General features: G+C 43.3%; 1 protein-coding gene across 4 annotated transcripts; it reads left to right on the top strand.

Moving 5' to 3' along the window:
* Nucleotides 1–509: 509 nt before the first annotated feature.
* Nucleotides 510–21,441, top strand: slc8a2a (solute carrier family 8 member 2a). Of its 4 annotated transcripts, none has more exons than XM_040183060.2 (13): nt 510–691; nt 9,730–10,134; nt 10,439–10,576; nt 10,743–10,970; nt 11,053–11,316; nt 11,960–12,394; nt 12,745–13,106; nt 14,114–14,217; nt 14,715–14,732; nt 18,175–18,287; nt 19,242–19,341; nt 19,569–19,841; nt 19,935–21,441. In XM_040183060.2, exons 2-13 carry the CDS (start codon nt 9,787–9,789, stop codon nt 20,309–20,311), a joined length of 2,760 nt encoding a protein of 919 aa, XP_040038994.1. In that variant the 5' UTR covers nt 510–691; nt 9,730–9,786; the 3' UTR covers nt 20,312–21,441. The 4 variants fall into 4 exon arrangements, with proteins under 4 accessions (XP_040038994.1, XP_077962624.1, XP_040038995.1 ...); XM_078106498.1 differs by lacking the exon at nt 14,715–14,732 and adding an exon at nt 1,325–1,448; XM_078106497.1 differs by lacking the exon at nt 510–691 and adding an exon at nt 1,323–1,448.
* The last annotated feature ends 302 nt before the right edge of the window (nt 21,442–21,743 follow it).

Genomic DNA, 21,743 nt, shown 5'->3' with positions numbered 1-21,743 from the left:
GAAGCTCCCCCACACATTTGAAAACAGTTGGAAATGTACAATTTCACAAATGTCAATAAGAAACCACACCACAATAGCATTATAGGGCCACACAGAGGATAAGAAAGAGAGTCAATACATATTTTATATAATATATAGTGAAAACATTTAAAATCAGAATCAGAATTCTGACCGACTCTATTTTCTGTATACCTTCAAAACCCAACACTAGATTGTGCCTAAATCGCCTAAATGTGCCTTAAATCGAACACATCTTGGTTGATTGATAATAATAGACAGATATTTATACAGCATATATATATGTAAAAGAGCCACCAAGCAGGTATACAAATAACAAAGAACAGCATACAATGCAGACACAAGGACGTGCCCACGCAAATCAATGATGAACAACAATGAATAAACCTCCACAAGGAGTCCGAAACAAACAGTTTGTAACTTCCGTCACTGCGCCATGTGCTCCGAAGCTTGAACTTTGGAGGAGGCCGTGAACGCAACACGTCATCCTTACAGGCGCGGTTGCGCAGCATCACCGCCGGTAGTTCGCCAACTGCACCGTGAGTTAACGGGGAAAGTTCACTCGTGTGTGTTCAGCGGCGTGTCGACACGCGGATAGTTTTACCGGGCGCGAGTTTCAAGACTTCCAGAAGTGATGCCAGACTCCGGCGGAGTTGCGCCATAGAACCAGAAGGTAAGAGACGAAGGGCGACCGGGAGGACAGGGCGGATAAACTGGCATTTTGGGGGACTTTCTGAAGGCTACGCCCTCGCCAACTCTCCGTAGTTCTGATTGATATTAAAAGGGTAAATTCATCATGTGCACTTCATTAAAATTGCATAGTCTTTAAAGTTCTTTATGGAGACAATTGGTAGCAATTGACTCGGACCCCCCAGATGACAATATTTATTTTCTCAATGAATCGTATCTGAAGTAATCGGTAAAACAAAAATACCCAATTCTACTTTTTAGTTAATCCATAACAATGAGAATCTGCCAGACTTCATCCCTCGTCCTCCACTTTCATGTAATACCGTTTTTGTTGTTACTTTTCTTTGTAGCAAATTGGGATGACAATTTAAATTTCTTTGTAAAACCCTGTCGTACAATGACATATAAACGTCTTCTAAACTTGAGTACAATTTATTTTCTAAATACCACATGGTTAAAACAAGTTTTGGACCTAATCCAACCATATTTTAGCCCATAGTGTTTACATTTATACATCCACCCCTGGATCAAAACAATACAATTCATTTTTGTATTCATTGTGCCACATTTAGTTGATGCTGTAATACTTAAGGTACCCTACCTATCTACCCTGCAGCAGCAGGAAAGACCTCAACCTGCCTGAAGCTGCACCAGCAGGGCGGTTGGTTATTAGCAGCAGTTCTGCTCCTCTTCTACTTGAAGGAATGGATTTGAACCTGATTCCCACTTTTCAAATTCAAGTAAGGATCGATATTGTGCACAGCACATGCTGGACACTTAAAGGTCTCATTGATTAATGTTTTATTATTAAGCCTTAGTTTCAATGACCACTGTTCTTTCCTCCCTGATGAGGGATGAACTTCAGAGCTGACATTTAACTCACATAAAAGCATTGTTAAGTTTAGATGATTGGCTCCACACATCCAGCAGTCCGCTAGCCCGTCTCTTGTGTCCACGACCGTGTGAGACAGGGGGCGTTAAATCATTCCAAATTTCAATGCATTGTGGTCAGTCTTTTGTGTTTTTTTCACATCACTAACCTGTGCATGTACTATATGTTGATACCAAAGAGAAAACCGGAGTCAAATTCCAAAAATCTGTCCAATAAAGTTAATTCTGATTCTGCTACACTTGATATGTTATGAAAAAATCTGACATTTATATTTAGTTATTTAATAACAGGTCCCGTTTAACTCTGTGTCATTGCAGCAGTGCAGAACAGGACAATAACACTATGAACAGGCTGTGTTTGCGATGATTTCATCGTTTTTGAAAAAGCAAAAGACTGGATATTATGACAAGATTATACACAGAATTTATTTTATTTATGTTTATTAGATCGCCAAAGGATGATTCATTCATTCATCTACATTTCATCAGCGGCGATTAAAAAAACATATTACTCCTCACTTTTTAACCAAAAACAGAAACATTTGCTGTGACCAGCTATACGTGTGAGTATTTTTTCTTATGTTTTTATATGTTTTTCTATTATGAAATATTATTGTAAATTGCACGTTGTTACATTTTTTGGGCCATTGTAATAAGTGTCCTTGGGCTTGTGATGAATTAGCCTTGGGACTTGCAGACAATTATTTGCCAATTTTATAAAGAAAATGCCCCAATAATCTGCATATTCGTCCATAGTGACACCGTGTTGGTTGCAACCCTATTTCCACGTTGTTTTACAGTTTTTGCATTTGTAGGTGGTATCTAACCACGAGGACGGCAGTACAGGTACAGGACGCCCCCCCCCATATGTGACAGCTTGAATAAACCAATGCTATACCGCGCCGGGGCAGGTGCCGCAGGACAAAAGGCTACACCTCGTGTTTCTCTCGGACCCGATTCTCCTGATTAAAGCTTTTTCATCCACGTGATTGAGGAAAGACAAGACCTATGGATGGGTCTCTCTTACCCTGAGCGAATTAGATTACTGCACCTCACTTTCTTATTGATGTATGCTACTGGAAGGACTTATGAAGGCCGAAAGCTTCTGACAACATCTAATAGGACCGGCGCAATAATCTATTTACTGTAACTGTCAGTCACAGATTTGTTTCCTTTCTGGCTTTACTACATTGTTTAAGGATTGTAACGCTGGAGATGGAGTGTACATGTTCATAGCAGTTATCTGCCTCACTGGGAATGTGTGTGTGTCGGAGTGAGAGGAGAGTCAGTGCCCAGGGGATCTGTTTTGTTTTCACTGACCCCCTGGTCTATTGTGTAGTTCAGGCCCGCCGGCTGCCTCTGCATATTTTTTTTGGTCCAAACCAGATTGGTGCTCTGAATTCCAAGCGGTTGTTGCGAAGAATAACAGGCCCCAGAAAAAGGTTTCTAACGGAAACGGTTGACTTGTAATTTAGTCTTTCATTTTCCATCGATATTCAGGTCACTCCACCATTATCTGCTGAACAATATGTTACTTTAGACCGGGTAATAAGTTGAGATTTTCTACATAATAAGTCACATGAGCGGATAACTCAAAGATTAGTGATTGCTCACTGGGGTCAAGTTGTGGCAACCAGCACTGTTTGTACAGCACGATTGACAGCATATATTCATACCAGCTCCTGGAAGTCCGCCGTACGTGTGCCTGTTTCTCTGATGTTTCTGACTGTACCCTAAATATTGCATAGGCCGTTGTACCTGTCTTGGTTGCAGCTGAATTAGAAAATGCTGTTCCTTCTAGGGTAACAGGGCTGCCAGAGGCCGGGGCATGGCGTCTCAGGTGATGGAAACCCCAGGAGCTGCTGTCTGCTGGCTGTCAGTTGTTTGTCTACCGGACCCTTTCCTGTCCGCCTCACCTTCCGGTCCCATGCAGCCTTTCTGTTTCCCTTACAGTGAGCACAGCACTGGGTGCGCTACTGGTGAAACCATAGGGAAAAGAAAGTGGAGGCCGTATTACACAAGGGGGAGAAACAAGAGCTGAGAATGGCTTGGAGATGTCCAATGGACTATTTACCTGAGAGTCAAAGTGATTAGAGAAGAAGAGGGTCGTCAAACTCCCTAAGTTACTTCGATATCCCATCCCATTCGATAGTACCTTATTAATGCTTCACCTGGAATCCGACTTGAATGTTATAGTATGGTGATATGATATGACCATGAAGGGATGTAGTATTGAGTCACTGTGTGTTATACAGTGATACAATCACAGTACTAAGGTAATGGAGGTATGCATTTAACTGCATATTCATATATTGGTATATAATACCTGTATTATTGATGTTGAAAACATCAATATTATTAAAAATACAATGTAAGTCGCTTTGGATAAAAGCGTCAGCTAAATTACCGGTAATGTAAAATGTAATGTAATACATGAGCCAGGGATTTTTTTTGGAGAGTGAAGTAGGCGCTTTAAACAATTTCCCAAAGAGAATTTCATTTAAGTAGGTATTGAACATGACCCATGAACCAGTCAGAGAAATGACGGCGGTGAAACTTGAAACGTGGATCCCGGTTCTTGAGGATCTGAACAGCGTGGAACACCCCGCCGTGCAGTGAGGTCCCGCCGAGCTCGCATTGCTGCCCTCCAGATATATGTTCATTTTGCCAATGGGGAGCAGAGACTGTGGCTTCTCAACAAAACAATTCGTCCCACTGCTGGTGCTGATTGAGCCCCTGCAGTTTGTCTCGGTACCAAGTGACTCAGCACATAAATACGACGAAGAACTGAGAGTGATTTGCAAATGTCTCTAGAGCCAGATCTAAACTTTATTTATATAGAATATAAATATAAGGCAAACATACAATTTGGGAGCAAACAAGAATCACAACTTAACATCCTGTTTTTACAACAAGAGAAAAGTCTTGTATAACTGAAGTAAACGGCAACCTATATTAACAGATTCTCCCGCAACCTGTGGAGTTTAATCCATCAAGTGTTTTCCTAAAGAGCTAAAGTTTTCTTCAAGAATTCATGTAATCGGGGTTGACTTTTTCATATATCAAATATTTGTGTTCCACCAGTAGAGCGAGTCCATGGCAGAGGTCCAGGGATTCTGAACCGCTGCCTTTGCTGCTCAGACGGAATGGGACTTTTACACTGCAGAAAATGTCATTTTGGAACCAGCTGTGTGTAGCAAGGAATGTTTTTTTAGACAGAGCTACCGTAAGTTGGGGTGAAGGGAACCAGCAGCACTTCATAGATTAAGACATTCCATTGAACTTGTTTGAATGGTTACTGTAGTTGTAGCAGGGGAGTCGTCCAACTCTCCTCATGTCTTGAATAACACAGTCATGGAAAGTGAAGCCATCTCGCGTTCCTGTGAGGATCCAGCTGTTAAATGTGTAATCTGATGTGAACAACTTCCGGACCCACTCTTTCCCTCTGTCAAAATAGAAGTACATTTAAAATTCAGTCCAGTGACTAATGTAACTTGTTCAAACATTTGCAGGAACTGCTCTGTGGAAAAACAGTCGGTTAACTTGATAACTCTTTAACGAACCCAGTGTTTGTTTAGGATTTAGTGCGTAATATGCGTAGAACTCTCTCTAATTGTTCATTTGAAAAGGTTGATATTGATCACCATCCTCCTCTGTTTCAACCGTGTGACATCCGGTGATGTTAACACAATCTAGCGTTGGGTGGTAAAACGTGAGAACCACCTTTACAATTCAGCCTCCATACCTTTAGATACCTTTAATGCCTCATAGTGGTTTAGCCCGACTGTATCTGTCCGTCTGTTTATCTGTGCATCCGTATCCCAGTTGGATTGTCTGACACTCGGATCCATCGGTGTTCATTGATAGGCCCATTGCAGTGAGCCAAAGCCTATGTTACTTATTTAGGGGTGGATCTCCTTCCTTTCTTTACTTGGACAGCAAAGGTGTGTGTTTGTGTAACTTGAACAGACGTTATTCTGCAGTAGGGGATGTGTTTCATACTGTATTGCTCAAAATCAAAGAGAGAATTGCTTGGAGCTGCAAGTCCAGCAAATTAGTTTTCTCAAATAATAAGATCAGACTAGTTTGATTACACCAGGACTGTAGCTAGTTTAATTCATCTCAGCCGTACCTCGCTGACAAACCCGGTGTGATCATCAAACCTTTTTGGTTACACTGATATGTACATGATAATGTCCATGACCGTGCTGCTTACAAATGCATATTTCAAGGACTATGATTAAAGGTATCACGTTATTGTTTATCTCCGTAACAGAAAAAAGAATTAGCTGTTTACATTAGAAGAAGTATAACAGAACTGAAGGTGAACAATTCTTTAACTCTGACTCAAATAGAGAACTCTACATGCTCTTTTGACATTGTTCACCATGAATGTTCCGGTTTTAGGCGCTGCTCTCATTAACCTTCATGCAGCTGTATTCAGTTAAAATGCTCTCATTAGTCCAGAGCACACCATGTGAGCGCCTAGCTGTTACACAGTGGACTGATTAGCAGATAAAGAGCCAGGTGTATTCTTCAGACGGTCACAGCTTAAAGGAGGGTGAATATTGGATGTTGCCTTTACTCGCTGACTCAGTGTTCAAGTTGAGGTGGGAACACAGGCCTGGGTGGGCTCTCTGTGAAAGTGATACATGATGATCACTGGTCTGGTCACTTCCTGTGCATAGAGCTGACATGCTAGAAAGAGTATATTTATCATTTCATATCATTTATCATGTTCAAGCTGCAGTTTCTTCCTGTTTCTGATGTATTGGTGATGGAGAACGACGGTGCGTGTGTGTGTGTTAACTCACGTTTCAGGTCCCTGTATCTGAATGCACATGTAAACACGTATAAACCGGTTCTATAGGAAAGGTAACCTTAAATTGTGTTTTGATCTGCCACTATAAAGACAATGAAACCTATAAGACTTTCCTGAAGGCCTCTGAGGAGCAGCCCCCCCCCAATATAATGGTAGGGGAAACACTGTTATACTGTATTTATTGTGCAATTCATTACACGGTACCCGCTTGACTGTAGTCTGAATCATCGGATGTAGGATGTTGGATGCCATTGCCATTAAAAATAAGAAATGGTATTCTCTTCTGGCACCACTGGACGGGTCTTTGCACCACATTAGATAAATGTGATGATTGGTCAATGGCCCATATGAAGACTCAAAGGCTTTAAGACTACATCGAGCACAAAAAATGGATGTCATCCACTTTTTTCACAGTACTCAGTCTGAGGTCTGACTATGTGAGACCAGCTTGTTTGTAATGGATAAATAATCTGTGAACCAGGGAACCCAACACCTTGTGGGAGCCTTAACTCTTGCAGTTAAGGCAATATTCTTGGAAAACATCTGGAGCAGTAGTTTTTGTTAATGAATGTCCCATCATTAATGCTTCAGTTAATCATATCTGCCTGTCCCTTGCACCCTTTTGCTTGTGATACAGAGCCTCGGCCACCTGACAGTACCCCACCGTCAGGGTGCAGGAATTAAACTGATTAAGGTGCTAACCCCCCTTTTTAAGTTGGCCCTCCTGCACATGTAAAATAACCCCAAACAATCACTTACCGCTGGTGCTGATGGATACTGGACGTGTCAGAAGCAGTAAGGCGAGATGAGCTGTCAGCCGGCTCACCCTGCGCTCAGAGGACAAGGAGAACGCAGACCCATCGACACCCCTGGACCCCCTTCTCCCAGGCATGAGAGAGGCTTGAAAGAGGACCTTGAACTTGTTAGCCATTGCCAACTTTAACATGAACATGTATCGCCGTGGTTACAAATCAAACAACTGCTCCTGAATCAGTGTCACCCAAGACAAAAGCTCTGATGCATTTTGATAAGGGCAGTGAGCAACAATAATCTAATTTACTATTATAATTTCTTAAGAAGTATTCCCATAATGTTTGGCTGGTGAACTCCTCGCCCAAAGAATGTTTACACAGCTGCTCGTAGGTGGCGTGAAAGGAAGAGATATCTGCTATATTTAGGTAAATGCATCAATCAATAATGCATCCAGCACTGCCCCCGCCCTGGATCATCATGCACTCATATATTTCCCTGCGAGGCTTAGCTGCTTTTTGCAGGTACCTCGAACATTATACATGTACTTTTTGGGCTGGAAGGCCACACAGTACAGGATACTTGTGGTAATGGTGCATTTCCTGTGGGTCGTAAAAACAATAAAAATGCACTTACTTAACAAATGCTCTCTGCTCAGGTTTTGTGTTTTGAGTACTTGTAATTTGTCTATTATTGTGCTACTATTGTCCAAATATAAGCGTTGAGCAAGTTATTTTTGGGGAGCTTGCACACACACACAAAGACACACACAACTACCAGTACTTGTTGGTGTAAGGTGGCCCTCTGTCTGAGGTCGCGGTAACCATAGCAGGCCTTGGAAAGTGAAATGCGATGCGGCGGGCCCTTTGGGCTGTGTTTCTGAATCACAACTCCATAATGAGCTGGCAGAGCTCGGCAGCATCAAAGATGCAGCACCCCGGTATCTGTTTTCAACTCACGCTGGACAATCACACAGTGTCACCTGTGCAGGGGGAGTGGAGGGAGGCGGAGGGACTGAAAGCTTTCTGCCCCCCTGCCCCACTCACACCCGTACATCCTCACATGCTTTAAACTGCCTGCTGCCAATAACACGCACCTGCTACGCTGATGTGCGTGCTGTAACATTATTATTAAGCCTGTATTTAATCTAAGATGTGCATTAGAGATGCTTTAAAACTGTTATGACACAAAAGCAATATGACACTTAATAAATATGTGCATTAACATTCTGAGTTTGGGTGACACAGACACAGCTGGTCCCTTGATCAGGGTTTGTAATTAAGTGCTCTTCCAAAGTCAAATTACTGCATCATAGCTTGAAATGAGTTAAAACTAATAAACAAAGATTTGTTTTTGAGCAGTACAATACTGCATAATATTGCCATGAATTATGACCCAAAGCAGCCAATAAATAAGTTATAGTGGCACACATAAGGCTTACTCATGTAACTTACCAGCAATGGGTGTCAAACAGGACAGGGAAACGTTAGAATTAACCAAATCAGTAATGTAATACATTTGAAATAAACAAAGGCAAGTAGTTAGAATAGAACAATATGTAATTATAATTGGTACAGTAGAATATTACCGAGTTTGCATAAAATTTGTTTTCAGATAACAGTCTCACAGAGAAAAAAAGCTGCATGAGCCAAAAGACTTAATCATTCTCACCACCAGAGTTCAGTGATTAGAGCCAGAGAATGGTAACAATGGAAGCTGCACCGCTTAACAACCCGGTTTTAGTTTCTCAGGGGTCATTTTGATACACTGTTAAGATTACTCTGCTGGGTCAGTTTACTTTTAATTGCTATAAACGAGCCTTGAGTTGGTGGCTGTGGTAAAAACAAGCAACTTCCTTGATAAATGGCGTTACTGAAACAGTATGCATGGCTGTGTGTATTAGCCGGCCTGTGGTCAATGATTACTCGCTTGGTATTACATAGGATAAGCGTGCAGGTTTTGCCAACTATTAACAATGCTGATTTTATCCTCAAACGACTCACCACACTTTGCAGCTGGTTTAGGTGTCAGTCTTACAGGAGGAAGACAAGTTGCTTTATGTAGGATAGATGTTTTACAGCACCAATCAATGTCCTTGGTGCATTTCACACAATGCACAATATAATGTTTAAAAAACTCAAAAACGTTTGCTAATAAGCACTGGGTACGAAGCGCAGTTAAAATTGGATTTCTAATAAAAGATAAACTAAAGATGATGATGGTGCTCATCAGAGGATCATTAAATTGACAACAATACATCCTGAGGAGAAAAACATTGTCTGGACCAAAACTCATGGCAACCTATCCGATAGTTGTAGAGATATTTGAGCGTTGGAACGACGCACCGATTGACGGAAAAACAGCCGTGAATGATTATTCTGCCCTATAATTGCAATTCAAAGAGTGGTTACAAGCTTCTTGTCACAGATGATCAGGACATGGATCAATGTCTATTTGTACTGTAAATAAGTTTTGGAATTTTTTTGCACCCTGACCCCTTTACAAGGCGCACATCCCGTTTCTTTCCCATTATAATGTGCATTCCTCTGTTCCCCCAGTCCTCTTACCCAGCCGGTGACTCCTCCCACACAGGCCCCTCCTGACTTAGAGACATCATGGGACATCTGCCGGTTCACCTCTCCCCGCTCCTTTTTCTCCTCCACGCCCTCCTCCTCCTTGCCCAGCCCTGCACATCCATCACACCGCAGGTCCTGGAGCGAGCATCCACCCCTGAGCAACCCCAGTCCTCCGCTAACGCCACCGGGTCCGGCAAGCGGACCTGTCCAGGCGTTGTGGTGTGCAAACCCGGCATTCTGCTGCCGGTGTGGTTGCCTCTAAATCCGCCGCTCGCAGAGCAGTCGGGCAGAGCTCTTATCTACTTCCTCTGTCTCATGTACATCTTCCTGGGTGTGTCCATCATCGCAGATCGCTTCATGGCTTCCATAGAAGTCATCACCTCTCAGGTATTGATAAACTGCATATTTGTAGGAGATACAATGCAGAATTTGCCTTGTTGTTGAAATGTGCTAAACAAATATTCGCCTTGCCTTCCATTGCCCAAAGAATCTTGGGTTACTCAATGTGGTTGTATTCGTCTCCATTCGGATCGGATATGGAGTATAAAGCTTGCTTATTTACAAAAGCTCCTTAATAAATCTTCAACATTCTACAAACTGCCCAATATGGATTTGTTTTGTAACACGGTATATATATTCAGTCCAGTGGTAGCTGCATCTTTGACATCTTCCCAAACATCTTCGCTTGTAGGAGAAAGAGGTGACCATCACCAAACCCAATGGTGAAACAACGGTAACCACTGTGAGAATCTGGAACGAGACGGTGTCCAACCTCACGCTTATGGCCCTCGGATCCTCTGCGCCTGAGATCCTGCTGTCTGTCATTGAGGTATACCAGGCACTTCCCAAATCCCTTTAACCTTTCATATACCTGTTGTTTTTAAATATATATAAATATATAAATAAAACAAAAACAAAAAATCATATTTATACATGGATTTATGTCAACTTCTAAATATATTATCTCTATTCTTGGCTCTATTTTGCCCCTCAAGGTTGTTGGGCATGAGTTTAATGCAGGGGAGCTTGGCCCGGGCACCATAGTAGGCAGCGCCGCCTTCAACATGTTTGTGATCATCGGTCTGTGTGTTTGGGTGATTCCTAACGGAGAGTCTCGCAAGATCAAACACCTGCGAGTATTCTTCATCACGGCTTTCTGGAGTATTTTCGCGTACATCTGGCTCTACCTCATATTGGCCGTCATCTCACCTGGGATTGTAGAGGTGTGTTTCTCATAACTATATACACATGTGTTGCTAATAAAGTGTGTGAATCATCTAACATTCACATTGACTGCATGGCCAGGTGTGGGAGGCCGCAGTGACGCTGCTTTATTTTCCGGTGTGCGTGATCTTGGCTTGGGTCGCTGATCGTCGCATGCTCTTCTACAAGTACATGCACAAGCGTTACCGCGCCGACAAGAGGCACGGCATCGTGGTGGAAATGGAAGGTGACCTCGCACCCAAAGGCATTGACGTCATCATGGACGGGAAGTTGTCGGACGCCGCTGCGTGCCCTGGAACACCATCCAGTGTGACCGTCTCTGTGCAGACGGGCGGTGAAGATGAGGTAAGACCTATTTATGCTTCTCCTGCGCGTCCCTGCCTGCCGTACGCACGTCCTCCTTTCATGCATGTTCTGGCTGCGCAAGGGGCAACCTGTAGTTTGCCCACAGAAGGCGGGTCTAAAAAGCACTTTAATTGCTAATTAAATTTAAAAAAATCAGTGACATACAATTAAGCCAATCAGCCAGCCAGCCACCAGAGGGTGATAGAAGAGGAGAGATTTGACTCAACGATGGTAGTGTAGAAGTGCACCGTCATTGTCTTTGGCAGGTTGAACTTCTTCCTCAGGCCCATCGGTGGATAGTATTTTTACTTTACTTTTACTTTAACTTTCAAGCTACCTACGGTAATGTAGAATGTCATTTTCATGGGGATAGTACGTTCATTCCAACAGAATACTTAAAGGGCACAACTGCAGACAGCGTGAGTCTTAACAGCAGGAAGTTGATCAGTTGGACGCTGAGGAGTAGACAACACATTTACAGTTACGTATGCAGTATTTAAGTTAGATTTCATAAAGGTTTTTTGGCATCAAATGCCCATACTTTGCTGTTGAATCCCACCATATCCTTTTTTTAAATTAATATCTTATTTTCATTTGTGCCAGATTTATATCTAAATGAATAAGGTTTCCTCTTGCCGGATAGGTGGTCCGCATCCTGAAAGACCTGAAGGAGAAACACCCGGACAAAGACCTGGACCAGCTGATTGAGATGGCCAACTACTCTGCCCTCGTCCACCAGAAGAAGAGCCGCGCCTTCTATCGGGTCCAGGCTACGCGTTTGATGATCGGCGCCGGAAACATACTAAAGAAACATGCTGCGGAGCATGCGCGGCGCTCAGCAGGCCAAGAGGCCGACAAGGCCACCTGCTCGCACATTTGTTTCGAAAGTGCTCAGTACCAGTGCACGGAAAACTGCGGCTCCCTGAACCTCGGGGTGATCCTCGATGGGGGCACAGGACAGAGCACTTTCTATGTGGACTATTGCACAGAGAATGGCTCTGCAAATGCTGGGGCCGACTATGAAGGCAAGGAGGGGACCCTGGTGTTCAAGCCAGGGGAGAGCCGCAAAGAGATTAATGTGAGCCTTTATATATATATATATATATATATATATATATACTAATATATATATATATTATATATATATATACTAATATTTTAGGGTTTTCTTTCAGTTGGACTTAACCAAAGAAATCCTTTGTTGATTCACACTTATTAATTATTTATTTCTCCACAAACATCTACAATATTCTCCACTTTAAATCTTGTGTTCACAGGGATGTGCACTTTTCTTACAAAGCATAGAAACAGTACATCATTTGTCAGCAGATCCACTAGGTTGTGTCTGCGGAACAGTAACTGTGAAAGTTATGTTGTAATGTATGTCTCATTCCAACTGGCATGGCCTTACATCCATATGTTTTGCAGGTGGGTATCCTGGATGATGACATCTTCGAGGAGGATGAGCATTTTTTTGTGCGTCTTCAGAACCTCAGGCTTGAGGAAGGGGCGACCGAGGGGACGGGAACCCCACCGAAAGGTAGACTAGTGGAGCCAATGGTCGCCACTGTCACCATCTTGGACGACGATCACGCCGGCATTTTCACCTTCGGCCAGCGGGTGCTGCGAGTGAGCGAGAGCACCGGTACGCTGTCAGTCCCCGTGGTGAGGAACTCGGGCTCAAGGGGCACGGTCGCCTTGCCGTACCACACGGAGGACGGCAGCGCAAAGGCTGGAGTGGACTACGAGCATGCCGCAGGGGAGCTGCAGTTCACCAATGAACAGACCAGGTGAGGCGCAGGCAGCCACCAGAGGCTGTGAGTGTAGGAGCCACACAGTCTAATGGATGTGTAGCTCCTTAGAATATTGACGTATTCTTGTCCAGTAAGGATATAGACTAAGACTTAGTTATACGTGTACTTTTGAATTTTATTTATCTAAAGGGTTTGCAGTACAAGTGCGTGTTCCCAAATAATAGACAAATGTATGTGACAATAATCAAGACTTATTTTCCACCCAGCGGTATGGCTACACAGCCTCTTAATCACTATTATATTTGGAGTACTTTGGCCCATTCGTTTGTTTAGGAAAGAGGCACCTGACCCTCACTAAGAAATAACCAGGTGAAGGGGGTCCTATCAGACAACAGTTTTGAAGGAGGGTGGGGGGTGGTAGTGGTATACCCAGACATATTAGTGGGGCGGAACTGCCGTGGGTGGGATTTTTTTATTTTTTTGTTATTCCAGACTTTTTGGTGGTGGTGGCGGGGGGGCGGGTGCCCCCCTGACATAATGGTAGGGGACACATTGACCTTGATGCCTAAAGATAGATCAGGTGTGGGAACCTCTAGTCACAACGTGCAGGCTGACAGATCCTTTTCCCATTAAAATTTCAGGTTATATAAGTTGTGTTTGCACCCATGGACTAATTGTGTGTTTAGTGAAATATTCAAAAGGCCCATCAATAGATGCTGCAGAGTTATTTGGGGTCAATAACAGAGAGGCGTTAGCGGGTGTAGTCTTATTATTTGAATTTAATTTTTCAGCTTGGACCATTATTTCGTCTACATATGTAAATTCATCAACTTTGACACACTGAGAAGCAAAAGTGCTCCATGTTATGTTCAAGGCTAAATTATTCAAATTTCCATTCCCATTCATTTGTTAGGTCACTTCAATTTACGATTGTGATTTAACAGTTTAAGAGGGGGAGGATTTTTTTTTATGTGTATGCCTTATGGTTCCTATAATTTGGTATTTAAAAATACATATCTGTGTGTGTGCTTACATATCTACAGTCAGATCTTACAGGTGCGCATTATAAATGTGGAGGAGTACGAGAAGCAAGAAAACTTCTTCATTGTGCTTGAGGACCCCAAATGGCTCAAGCGAGGACTCTCTGGTGAGTGTGTCAGATGTTTTAATGGTGTTGTCACTGTTTCCATGGCTACGATAATGTACCGCTGTGTAAAACAATAGTTTGCTCACACACAGTAGATGGCGGAGATCTGGCACCAAAACAACAGCAACACAGGCGCCTGAACGCCAGCGACATGCGTCACAGTCAGTAACTGAAGATTACAGGCTGCCATTCACTGCTGTCTCTGTTTCCCTTTAGAACAGGAAACACAGCCAATTATGAATTTAGTGACCTTTGGTGGCCTATTACACTGACAATGTGTCAAAAGGAACTGGATATGTGCTTGTTAGTGGATGTCAACAGACTGGATTGTAATGCACAATCATTTGTATCATTGTGTGCAGCGTGAGGGTGCACTGTGCACGTTCACCCGCTCAACAGATAATAATAGTTTCATTTTAGATCGCCTAAGGTCTCTCTACATCCCTAAGAATAATGTTGTTGTGTTGTATTGAACCACTGTCTGATTTTGTTCACAGCACTGCTGCTTAACCAGGGTAAGAGAGTTTGGGTGTAGATTTATTTTTAAAGGTGCACTGTGGAGCATTTTCAAACACAAACACATTATTGTGAAATTTTAAATGTGGTTGTGAATGAGCATAGGACGCCTTAGTCCTGAGTCAAGTTACTGTGTTCTTCCAAATTAATTGGATCGTTAACACAGTGCTTGAAATGAGTAGATTCCCTGCACATCACTATCTGTAGCAAAAAAGGATTTTAGAATTTCTCTTTACACCTTGTGGCAACCCAGGGGGAGGGAGGCCAGCTCCCTGCATAAAATAAGCGGCTCGGAGGCAGGAAGTGCAAAAACAAAAAGGGTCCCTTTAATATTAAGGCCAAACTCAAACAGAAGTAGCTCTCCGAGGCGGGGGTAGTGACTCCGGTTTATTCCGCGGGTCCTTCGTCCTGTGAGGGGTAGGGCAGAGAAGAGCAGTGAGTCCCGTCGTTACCTCGTCTCTGCTACTGGGTCTCTTCTGTTCTCCTCTCGAGTCGGTCTCCTTTCCTACATGTATCCTCCACCTCTAATTAAGTGATCGCTCGCAGGTGTGACCAATGCCACGTTCCCAGTGGCTGCAGCACCTGCACAGGATAATATATCCCCTATATCACCTCGCCCATTCGGAGCTTGGAGATCCGCCTCCTGTCCTTGGTTCCTCCCCCTGGTTCACCACACACCCCCTCCACCAGCTCCAGGTTGGGGCTAGGAGCGTCAACGAAATAGCATTCCTCCCTCCTGGACAAAGCATCTGCATTTCCATGCGCTTTTCCCGACCTATGCTCAACAGAAAAATTAAAGTTTTAAAAGTTTTGCAATTCCAGTAACCATCGTGTAGCTCTTGCATTAGTGTCCTTGGCTGTAGACATCCATCTTAGTGGTGCGTGATCCGTTACTAGGGTGAACTTTCTGCCTATGAGGTAATACCGCAGCTTTGTTAGTGCCTTTTCTACAGTAGAGTAATTCATCTCATGCTTTAGTAACTTACGGCTGATATAGGTCACTGGGTGTTCATCTCCTCCTCTAACCTGGGACAGCACTGCTCCAATGCCTGATCCTGAGGCATCTGTATGGACGACGAACGTGTCACGGAAGTTAGGGGTGCTTAAGATCGGCTCAGTACACAAGGCTTTCCGAAGGGTTGCAAATGCTTCCTCAGCTTCGGTGCTCCAAAGGACCTGGTTGGTGTGGCTGTTTTTTGTCATCTCGTGTAGCGGGACTGCAATGGTGGCAAAGTGAGGTATAAAGCACTGATAATAGCCGACCAGGCCCAGGAATGTTTTTACTTGCCGCTTAGTTGCTGGCTTGGGCCAGGTGGCGATGGCTTCCACTTTCCGGGATTGGGATCTTACACTGCCCCTCCCAATGGTGTAGCCAAAGTATTCTGCCTCTTCTAGGCCAAGGTGGCACTTTTTGGGGTTGGCCGTCAGGCCTGCTCCCCGTAGGCTTCCCAGGACTGCTTTCAGGTGGCCTATATGGGCAGTCCAGTCCGGACTGTGAATGACTATATCATCTAGGTAGGCGGCTGCATACCCCCGATGAGGTCGGAGGACGTGGTCCATCATTCTTTGGAACGTAGCTGGCGCTCCGTGGACTCCGAAGGGTAGGACTCGATAGTGGTACAGGCCTTCCGGGGTAGAAAATGCGGTCTTCTCCTTGGCAGCTTCTGTGAGGGGAACCTGCCAGTAACCTTTAGTGAGGTCGAGAGTGGACACAAACCGGGCCGGGCCTAATCGCTCGATTAGCTCATCAACTTTTTTCATTTAATTTTCTAAAATCATTGCAGAATCTCTCGCTGCCATCGGGGTTTGGAATCAAAACAATCGGGCTGGACCAGACACTACGTGACTCCTCAATAACACCCATCTCCAACATCCGTCTCACCTCTTCTTTAACACTCTCCCTTTTTGCCTCTGGGATGCGGTAGGGTCGGAGCCTCACCTTTTTTCCGGGTTTGGTGATTATGTCATGTTGAATCACATTGGTCCGTCCCGGCAGGTCTGAAAACACCTCTTTAAACTGCCCGGTCAGTTCCACAATGTCTTGTCGGTGGGTCGGACTCAGGTGGGGGCCCAGAGGTACCTATGAGGAGACATGTTCTGGGATTTTGACCGTTAGTGCAGCTATCGGAACACTTTCAGGGGCGTGCCAGCTCTTCAACAGATTGATGTGATAAGTTTGGCAGGTTTTCCTTCTCCCCGGTTGTCTCACCTTGTAGTTTACCTCACCCACCCTCTCGATCACCTCATAGGGTCCATGCCACTTGGCCAGGAACTTGCACTCAACTGTCGGAATCAGACAAACTCCCCTGGCTGGAACTCCCATCGTCGAGCTCTACGGTTATAGATCCTGGTTTGGGCATGTTGGGCTTGGTGCATATGTTCCCGCACCAGGGCTCACCTTCAGCAGCTTGCACATCTCCCTCATCACCTGAGACATGAAGCAGGTTCCCTGGTCAGTTAGGACTTCCTTTGCAATTCCAACTCTACTAAAGAGAAGGAATAATTCTCTCGCAACTGCTTTAGCATTTGCAGTACCCAGAGGCAGTATCGGAACTGCCTCTAGGTACCGGGTGGCATAATCCATGATGACCAGGATATAACGGTGTCCCCTATTGGACTTTGGGAGGGGTCCTACTATATCCTTGGCCACCCTCTGGAAGGGGGTAGTCAATAATTGGTAGTGGAATTAAGGGATTCTGGTAGTTTACCTTTGGAGCGGTCTTCTGGCACAATCTGCTGCCATCTTGTGTGTACTATAAAAGACGATAGTATCAACATGGTATGAATCCATCGTCACCTGTCAGAAGCTCTAAAATCTTTATTTCTTCATTTGTGATGAGCATTGCTCTCATTAAGTTTGTAGTGTATAACTGTTTGTCCTTGTTGGATATAAATCAGTTAGATATTGACAATTGTAGAGCAGAATAAAATATTAACTAATTAGAACAGCAACAGTGGATACAGTAGAATAAAATAACAATAACAAAATCAGTACTGTTGTCAACAATAGTAATGTGACTACTAATAATAATTAAGGTAGATGTGGATGTCAGGCAGCACCAGTGCCGGAACAACCAATGTTCAGATATAACCAGCATCCACAGAAAGCTGTGTGGATAAAACAAAATCCCCTTGGCTTCCTCGTCATCCTGTTTTAACAGAAATGAACCAATTATGAAAACAAGATTTTCTGAAAATGCTACACATAGCACCTTTAAAAAGGTGTGTGCAGTGCCGTTGGTGATTTTTTGTCTTCAGGTGTGGGCCCTTGAGTGCTTGGCTGGAGTTTAGTTTCTTGTATTTGTGTGTGGTCTTGCAAATTACATAGTAGATATAAATGAAATTCACACTGTTGGAGTGTTCATTTGCTATTCATTTGCAGTTACTATTTTAGACACATTGCCATTACACTGGGTTTTAAGCATCTGTGTTTGCCGACAGGCAACCCTACCCCCGAGGAGGAGGAGGCCCGACGGATCTCAGAGATGGGCAAACCCACTCTAGGAGAGCACAGCAGGCTGGAGGTCATCATAGAGGAGTCCTGTGAGTTTAAGGTGTGTGAGTGGCTAAAAGAGGGCATTACAAGTGAAACCAACTGACAAACTCTGATGAATACAACAATGAATACAAAGCTGTTATCAGGTTAGGTCCATTTGGAAATATGCATCCTGAGCTCACTGCGTTGTTATAAAGAAAATTTAAGGAAAATATGCAGCTTTAAGGCAGGTTTTAACATATTATGACGCCTGCATCTCTCATGTTTCTTTGTGAAATATGCCACTATGTGCATTCAATGTGCCATAGGAGATAGATTAACATACAGACCTTTACAATTTGAGTGTAATTTCTTTTCAAAGCTTTAAGAAATAAAAAGCACCTCAGGGATCGGGGGCTGTTCTTGTTTAGGTATATGTCTTTTAGTTCATTCAGTTCAACTGACTTACAACCCTTTACTCACCAGACTCCCAATGGAGTTCTAGACCAGGTACTGTTTTTGCCAGCATTCTGTGTGTGATGGGACTGATAGGACATTGTTTAAGTTTCTCACTAAACTCTCATTATACTCTACTGATTACAAAAGCATCTTTTACTCAGAATCAGAATCAGAGTCGGCTTTATTGGCCATGTATGTTTACACATACATGATATTTGTCTCTGGTTACATGTTGCTCACTCATATCTACCCTTTCTCCTTTTTTGACTTCCTTCAGGTTTTACATGCATCATGATTTTAGATGTGTGTAGATTTATGTGTGCAGTGTGTGAAGTTCTGGGTCAATTGTGAAATAAAGTGGTTTGCATGCTTACCAAAATATGCCATGTTTATTTTTGCCATATTTATTTTGGATCTTGCCTATGAAACAAGTTAATACTTACCTTTCTCTGCTGCCAAAGGGTTAACTAGTGCAGACAATTCTCTTTTCATGTAAAGATGTGGATCGAGGTGCTCCTGTGTGATAATATGAGCTATGAAAGCCTCTGTCACATTACTTCATGTGTTGTTACAGAACACAGTGGACAAACTCCTGCGGGACACCAATCTGGCCGTGGTGCTTGGCACTCACTCGTGGAGGGAGCAGTTCATTGGAGCGGTCACAGTCAGTGCAGGTTAGTGGTTCACTTGTTTTTTTTTTTTCATAACAATCATTTTGTCAAACCACGAAATTCCCAGTTTTGAAATTCAAAACTAACTAAGGTAAAATGAGAAGTGACAGCTTTACAGGCGGTAATGCGCATGTCTAAGTCTCAGCTCCGTTCAAAATTATAAACTATTCCTTGAAATAAAGTTATTATGAAGATGAGCTTTGTTTGATTGAACATTACTGTGTTTACAGGAGACGGAGATGAGGACGAGGGACAGGAGCAGCGAATGCCCAGCTGCTTCGACTATTTCATGCACATATTGTGCGTTTTCTGGAAGATTCTATTTGCCTGTGTCCCACCCACAGAGTACTGGAACGGCTGGGCGTGCTTCATAGTGTCGATCTCTGTCATTGGTTTCTTAACAGCCATTATTGGAGACCTAGCTTCTCATTTTGGCTGCACCGTTGGCTTGAGGGACACCGTCACCGCGGTCGTCTTTGTAGCACTGGGGACTTCACTTCCTGGTAAGCATTAGTAATACGCAGTTGTTGTGTTTTTCCTGAATTCAGTATTCTAGACGTTTTATTTAAATATTTGTTAACTTCATTTTTTCCCAGATACCTTTGCGAGTAAAGTGGCTGCCACTCAGGACCAGTATGCGGATGCATGTGTGGGGAACGTGACAGGAAGCAACGCGGTCAATGTGTTTTTGGGCATTGGCGTGGCCTGGTCCATTGCTGCCATATATTGGCAAGTCAAAGGTAAAGTCTTCCGCGTTGACCCTGGCTCACTGGCCTTCTCCGTCACACTCTTCACCATCTTTGCCTTCTTCGCCATGGGGTTGCTGATGCTACGCCGGAGGCCGTCCATAGGAGGAGAACTTGGCGGCCCTCGGATCTCGAAAATCCTCACTTCGCTCTTCCTCTTCGGACTCTGGTTCCTCTACATCCTCTTCGCAAGCTTGGAGGCCTACTGCCATATACAGGGCTTCTGAGAGCGCACAGCTTGGGAGAGTTAATATGACAGTAAAAAGAAAAAACACACATCACCGGGACATTCACCTGTGCAGCTCTGTTCCAGTGATTACCACTGACCTATCTTCACTTGAAAAACTGCTGCCATGGTTACATTAAAAATAAAAAAATCAATATTGATATATATCTATGTATATGTATACAAACACACTACATGCAAAAATCTGTACATTTTACTCACTGAATGTTTGGGCTGAATAACATGCAGTGATGTTTTTCGATGAAGGAAAGCGAAGCAGGTCAGCACGTACTCTGTGGAGTCACTGGATTTTGCTCAATTCTGGCCTAATGCCTGACGGTTCATAACCTAGATTTCAAGTTTGGGCCTCCCTTCTCCTCATGCTAATAAAGGCTGGATCAGAGTAGACTGCTTGACCTGGTAATTAGATAAGAAAAACAGTGACAGCTGCTTTTACACAGATGTACAATGTAAGGATGTCTACATGCTTGTACCATGGCTACTTGTCCAAGTTTGTTGGTCAGTAATCATTGACCATAATAAGGTGTATCTGCTCAAAGCAAAAAGTGATGTTGCTATGGTTACCTATAGTTTGTGCAGACATATTCAAAACAATAGAAGAACACTGTGTTTTTGTCGTGGTATATGACTTTGAATGGACCTGCCAGCCAACCACAAGAGTTCCCTGCCGGCACAGTATTCAAAACAAAGCACATTTTGGTTACAATCTACTGCTAAGCTGCTGGTACTGGTGTAGTTATCTATCACTGATCAATTATATTTCTCTGTTGAGTTATGTGATACAAGGCATTGTTTCGTGTAATTTAATGCACCTACTGAGTTGAATCTCACTACTACTACTGAAAATAGTAAATTATCTGAAATGCAATAGTCCTATATTGGAAAGTATGATTTACAAAGAATTTTACGGGCAATTAATTTCTACTAAGCCGTAAAAAGAAAAGAAAAATGTATCTGCCATTGAGTGTGATAATTTGAATATTTATCTGTGTATTTATCAATGGTGTAATTTAATGTCTTTGTAATTTAATGTCTTTGAGCTGATATTACCAAAATGCATTGTAATTTATTGCAAGCTGTCATAATTACATCGAACTTTTGAAATTTTAACTGAGTGTGTCTCTGTTGGGTGGAACTATTACTTCTTCATTAGTGCAAAAGAAGGGGGGTCTACGGGTGCATCGCAGGTGCAGGAATTCTTTGGAAGGGAAAACATTTTTTCTGAATTGTGTTGATATGGAAAAATCCTGACTGAAAAAACAAAAACATACCTAACATGAAATTGCAGTAACATTTTGACATTTACATTTTTAATGCAGGTGAAATGTAAGATGACAACATCTCCACTTGAGATGACAGTCTAATAGTGTGCATGATGAGATGGTGCCTGAATGGAGCTGCTAAGGCCTAAA

Source organism: Gasterosteus aculeatus, chromosome 7 (genome assembly GCF_964276395.1).
Source record: "Gasterosteus aculeatus chromosome 7, fGasAcu3.hap1.1, whole genome shotgun sequence".
NCBI classification, from domain to species: Eukaryota; Metazoa; Chordata; class Actinopteri; order Perciformes; family Gasterosteidae; genus Gasterosteus; species Gasterosteus aculeatus.
Note: the sequence above shows the minus strand (reverse complement) of the source record. Positions and strands in the feature narration are given on the sequence as shown.